This window comes from Notechis scutatus, chromosome Z (genome assembly GCF_049901735.1).
Source record: "Notechis scutatus isolate UNSWTSFEM ecotype Mainland chromosome Z, rNotScu1.2, whole genome shotgun sequence".
In the NCBI taxonomy this organism is placed as follows: Eukaryota; Metazoa; Chordata; class Lepidosauria; order Squamata; family Elapidae; genus Notechis; species Notechis scutatus.
This window is the reverse complement of record NC_142025.1, coordinates 6,554,381-6,560,380: the sequence shown is the minus strand read 5'-3', so window position 1 is coordinate 6,560,380 and position 6,000 is coordinate 6,554,381. Positions and strand designations below refer to the sequence as shown.

Genomic DNA, 6,000 nt, shown 5'->3' with positions numbered 1-6,000 from the left:
ATTGAATGATGGTATTGCTATCTATGTTTAAACAATATTGTGATTGGCATTGGAATAACATATTGAAGCACTGAATAATTAAATAATGAAAGTCTATAATTTAATACAAATATGCGTATTAACACTAGAACTACATAAGCTTGAGGAATGTAACAAATATGATTAATATCACTAATTTTATTTGTATGAAAATTTATGCCGGGTGCCACACTATTCACACATTGATATGGATATACTATAAAATAAAATCAAAAACTTGAAACAAACAAACAAAAAAAGGACAGGGTGGTCTATGTTGAAAAAAATCAGGCATTGTGCCGGTTGTAAGATCTCAATGGACATGTCAGGTATGGACAATTGTTCAGAGTTGACCAGTGCTGGTGAGGAAGGTCAAAACCTGGCACCTTTTGTGTAGGGTCATTTTTGTGTGTGTAGGCTTTTATTTTTTTTAACCAATGTTAGATTGTTGTCTCCCAGATAGATTACAGTATCCTGTTCTGAAGTCTGATTCTCACTAGATAGGTCAGCTCTCGTGTATTTAACTGACTTATCTAGACTTCAGATGGGATACTGTATTTATCTAACCCTGGTTTAAAAACATTAAAAAAAGAAAAAAAGCCACTGTGACACAAAATAAGTCTTCAGAAAACTCTATATGGTATACAATGTTGCAAAAATCTGTCCTTCAGGGGATTATAGAAAGTCAGAAAGACAGCCGAACATCCAAATTTAGGCCAGGGGTTTTACCTATCTGGTTCAGGGATGAATGCATTGGATTCCCTTTCCCTTCAGCTTTGAAAAGCCAAATATTCCCAATTTGTCTGCTGCTGAAGGAGGTTGATTCAGCTTTTGGGCTTCCTTGCTTGTTCTGGTTTTCTCCCCTAATATTAATTCGAGTGACCACTTATTCTTTGGTGTCCCTTTAGCAGCCAGTATAATCCAAGACAAATGCTTTGAACACAACAGAGTCCTTTGGCTATTGAGATGGGTGGCATACAAGTTTCATAAATAAGTAAAATGAAAATAGCAGAACCACAACGATGCATTTTCAAATGAAGTCCGATTTCAGTTTGAACATAGCAGGAAGGAAAAGAGAAAAGCAAAGGTTCTAGAGCACTGATCCAATATGGATCTCCCCTGGGGGCCATTTCCCACGAAGGATTGTGCTATTAATTATTGCAATTGGGAACAGAGGTAGTGACACTAGGGGTTTTGGCAGTTAAACTGGCACATCCAGGCTTTGCAACATAATGGCACGGTTGGCAGTTTTGTCATCTTCATGGATCTTTATTTTTTGCACCTTTGGTGCCTGGGATTTCCTTGAGGTCTCCTATCCAAAAATGAAACAAGTCTATCGGCACTTAAGTTTGTGCCTGTTTACCATCTATTGCCTTTATTGGGTGAAACCAAAAGGCTGGCACACTTTGCAGCTCATCAGAACTCAACTATCTCCTCTTGATAGTTGGAAGGCTTTCTACTAACTAGAATTCAGGACCCCTGGCAAGCTTGCACATTTTTTTTAGATCATGGGGCTCATATTAATATGACCTATAATTTCCCACTCCACGAGGGATTTATACAGGTTCCGTTTCAAGCAATCCTGGCTCGCTGGAATCAGGAGCCAAGTTCTCCTAGAGATGTTAGCGGCCCGAGAAACCCCCTAGCCCGCATTCTCCTTCCCAGGTGGGGTCGCTCCCTCCGGCCTTACGAAGGTGACATTCCGGAGACCAGGGTACACGCGCCTATGTGGAGACGCTCAAGGGCCGAAGGGGTCTCGATCGGAAGTCCTCTAGCGCTTTACGGGGCAGCAAATAAAAATCCCCCTCCACTTCGCAGGACTTCCTTCCGGACAGAAGGGTGGTCGAGGGCCGTCCTGCGTTACTTGGTACGGACAGCAGCTGGCCTCCAACTAGGGACGCGTGTGTGCGCAGCCACACGTGCAGGCTCCGTAGAGAGGCCAGCGATGCAGCTCTTCCTCGCGGCTTTCGCTTCCAGGGGCGAAGGCGGGCTAACACCCGCCAAACTCTCGGACGCCAAGGAGCGCGCGTGCGCGCACAGGCGCGCGACCTGCCCGTCCGCCTAACTCTCCTCCGAGGCTAGCTCGCCCTGTCCTCGCGGGCACCCTGACGAGCAGCTGCCCGCCCCAGTCATTTGCCGAGCATCCTCCCCTGGTCCCGCCTCCTTGCTCTGGCCCCCTCTTTTGCATCCAACATCCGGGCTCCTGCCTCTCCTCCAAACACCACACCTCATCCTCCGTTTCCCCCTTCCCCCCCCTTTTCCCGAACCGGAGGGGGGGGAAGGGGCGGGCTCGAACGCGCGCGGGGCGGGCTCGTGAGCGCGCCTGCCTGCTTTTGCCTGCCTGTTCATGGCAACTGCAGCCTCAGTCTCGCCTCCCGCTCAGAGCGGTAGGCACGCTGCTCGTCCGTTTCCCGTGCGGCCGAGCCGGCAAGCGATGCCCAAGAGCGAGGGTGGCTATCGCACTCCGCCTGTCCCCTGCAGCAGCGCCTTCGCCACCTTTTCTCCCGGCCCGAACGGCATAGGCGGCGGCGGCGGTGAAGGAAGAGGAGGACGTGACCGAAGCCGCAGGAGCGACTCGCGCTCCGTTTTGATAGCGATGTTGGCAGCCGCCGTTGCCTGAGCGGTGGTGCCTGCTCTGGAGACCCCCGGACTCCCCGAGGCAAAGTTTGTTCTGCTGGCTGTCGCTGCCTCTTGCTTTGGACTTGGAGGCGCGCGAGCGAGGGCGATTTAATTTAATTGGGGGAGGGGACGGATAATTCCGGTGAGGGGTCTACGCCGCGCCTTCTCCTCCGCCTCCTCGGCTTTTCCTCTGCCCACCCCCCTTCCTCCTCCTGCCGCCGCGGCTGCTGAATAAGAAGACCAAGAAGAAGAAGAAGAGGGACGCTTTGGGGAAGGGGCGGCTGGCGGAGGGCTTGCCGGCCTCTGCCGCCACCAGCACCCAGCAGGTCCGGACAAGCGAGTCCCGGATCGGCGCATCTCTGTGAATTGGAGCGGCAGCTTCCTTGCGCCGGGAACCGGGCAGCCTGCGATCCACCTGTCTTGAGGATTTAAAGCCGCCCCCAACGTATCTTCTTGGCTCTCCTGTTGCGGGACTTTGATTGCTCACCGAGAGCCGGGAAGGGTGTTTAATCCTCCCTTTTCGTTTTTTGAAGTCTGCCCTCCCTCCCGGTCCGCCCGTTCGTCTCCCCCGGCGACCCTTCCTCGCACCAGCAGGCAAGAAACAGGAGAGACGGAGAGAAAGGGGGACAATGAAGGTTTCGTGGCTAACTTTCGCCTTCCTTTGGGGAAGCATTTGCACACGTAAGTATGGAGAAAAGTTTGCGAGGGGCACCTCCTCCTTTGTTAAAGAAAAAGGGGGTGTGCGTGATCTGGGCCTTATAATAATCCCATTATTCACAACAACAACAACAATAACAATAATAATGGTGATGCCCAGAAGGGGACCCAGCAGCATCAACCCCAATGTGCAAGCGCCCAAGTCGGGGAAATACCCCAAGTGTTAAATGGGGAGAGATTGGTTAACTGGAGAGGGGAAAAGAACAAAAACAAGCGCTCTTCGGCGCTGCGGGAGCCACTGGGGGCAATCGCTTCCCTCTCGTTGCCGCGTGTTTTGATCGCGGATCGAAACACGGGAGGGGAGCGGTGTCCCGTTGGAAAGGACCCGATAAGGACGGTGCGCTTCTAGGAGCGCAAGGCTGCTTCCCGTGAGGCATGTGCTGGAGGAAACAAAGCTGAGGCGGAGAGGAGAGCGCGGCTCGGCTTTCCCTTCGCCTCGCGTGCTCCGGCTTTTCGCCCTGGCGAAAGATAATCTCATTTTACCTCCAGCACAGGCGCAGGGCGCGCGAGGCCTCGGGGTTTTGCTCCGGGTCTCTCGCAGGCGATGCTAAGCTTAGGGGGGTGGGGAATGCAGGAGCTTGCAAACAAGCCCCCCCCCCGCTCGCCTTTTCTCGTCTTAAACAAGTTTCCCTGGGGGGTTCCTTTATGCGCGTGGTTCCTCCACCCCTTCCCATACCCTGCACCCTCTTTCCAAGATAACGCCTGGTGTGGAAACGGCTATCCGAAATCCTGCGGGCGTGAGACGCACCGCCGGCTCCTACCCAGCGCTGTAGGACGGTTTGGCGTGGTTTGGAAAGCGTTCTTTTCAGCCAGATCTTGGCGATCCTCCGCTTTTATTGGCGGCAAACTACCCTGGTGGCTGAACGGATCAGGGCGCTTTTTTCAAACCAGTTTGCAAACGCTGCTGGCCGGCGCTGGAGAAGGAGGGCGGCTGACACTTTCTCCTCCTCCCTGGGGAATCTTTCAACTTTCGCCCGAGTTGGGCCGGGTTTCTTGGAGGGTGGGGGAGCAAGCACGTTAGCGGAGAAGTTGCAAATGTAAACAAGCGGATGAGGGTGTAGCCCAGGCTTTGGCAAGGCCCTGCTCCAAATAAACTTCCCCGAAGGAATTTTATTCCGTGCTGTTTTGCAGGCAGCCCTTTACCCCCAAACGAAGCTCGACTGTGGGGATCGGGAAGGGTTGGGTTGGTGGTGGGGGGGGCGATGCAGATTCGTTTACATTTATGCCTGCCCGGACCGTGTCTGGCATTTCACTATTTTGGTATTTCCTCCCCTTAGGAGGAGGTGACCCCCAATTGCTAAAGAAAAGGAGCCCGGGGAGGGGGAAGTGCGCGTGCATGGGGAGCGCAGAGCAAAAGGGATGTTTGCCAGCCCCCCGGCTGCAACTTTGCTGCCAGACCCTTTTCTCTTGTTATGGAAATGTTGCCTTATTGTCCCACCGCACTGATCCCGCTGCAGATCTGCTTTTTCTTCCCGCCCCAGCCTTGAGGAGAAGGAGGAGGTGATGACGGCGGGGCGGGGAGGCGGCGTGTTGCGCCTTCCTTTCTTTTGCTCGGCAAACCTTCCACCAGCGCCGGGAGGCGAGCATTGGCGCGTAAGGGGAGGGGGTCGTCTCCCTAGCCCAGCTTTTGTTATGCGTTCTTCCTCCCCCTCCTTGTTTGGATGACTTTAGGAGATGGGGAGGGGTCCGCGAAAGGGGGAGAGAGAGAGAGAAAAGAGAGATCACCCTTAGGGGATTGGGAGCAACGTCGAGCGCGGTGGCAGCGGTAGCCGCCGCCGGCTTGGCCGAAAAACGCGGCGCGCGCAACGCGCCGATCTCGTGGCCGCGGGATAACAACAACAGGGAGCGCTGACGTCACTGGCCGGCGCGGGAGAGGAGGGGGCGGTGGGGCTTGGACCCTGGAAAGCATCGGCCGAGCGTTCGCGCGGCTGCCCCTCTACCCCGGCCGTAGGGAGCCATCCCAAGGCTTGCCAGGGGGAGAAAAGGGGTCCTTCTGTTTGCCCTGGTGGCATGTCCTGAGCTCGCCCGGTGGCTTGCTTCGGTTCTGGACATAAGTTGTCCCACGCTACCTTTTGCCCAGCCCGTTTGCTGCGCGAGCATCTTTCCGCAAGCTGCAAGATGCTGCTCAGTTGGTTTGCTGGGTTTCTTTTTTTTCTCTCTCTCTCTCTCTTAATGGGTACCATCAGCTACTCTCTTTTAGGGAACGGGCCTCCGGGGCCTCCTTCCACCCTGGCATTGCCTCTCAAGAGCCCCCCCTCCCATCACAAAGCATCCAGGCAGGAGAGGACACCCGTCCTCCGGAGCTATTCTGTGCCACGCTAGATATACATGTAGGTCTCCTATCTCCCTTTAACCGTTTTTCTCCCTCGCTTTTATGTCCGCGGCTCCTGCAGATCCGTTTGCGAGCGGGCTTGAAAACTCGGGAGGGGTTAAAGCCAGCGAAGTGGTTGCTTCGCTGGGTTTTCTTTGTTCAGGGTACCCATTATACATTCACTGTCACTGCCTCCTCGCCGGTCGGGTGCTGTAAACAAAGCTCGCTCCATTTTCCTTTTCTCTCCGTCCGTCCCCCCCCCATTTTAATGCAGCTTCAATGTGCAAAAAAGAAAAAAAAACGGGGGGGGGGTGCAGTGTGGGCTAGTGGTCCAA

At 54.0% G+C, this 6,000-nt stretch overlaps 1 protein-coding gene across 9 annotated transcripts in view; it reads left to right on the top strand.

The window, feature by feature from the left end:
* Window positions 1-2,321: 2,321 nt before the first annotated feature.
* The window catches only part of ACVR2B (activin A receptor type 2B), a 71,587-nt gene continuing 67,908 nt past the window's right edge, over window positions 2,322-6,000 (top strand). For 6 of the 9 annotated variants that reach the window (XM_087946613.1, XM_087946612.1, XM_087946610.1 and 3 more), the window contains exon 1: window positions 2,343-3,318. In XM_087946613.1, the coding sequence (XP_087802739.1) occupies window positions 3,267-3,318 (52 nt within the window). In that variant the 5' untranslated portion in view covers window positions 2,343-3,266. Of the gene's footprint in view, window positions 3,319-6,000 lie in introns of all 9 variants that reach the window. The other 3 variants (XM_087946606.1, XM_087946609.1, XM_026678930.2) reach the window with 2 other exon arrangements.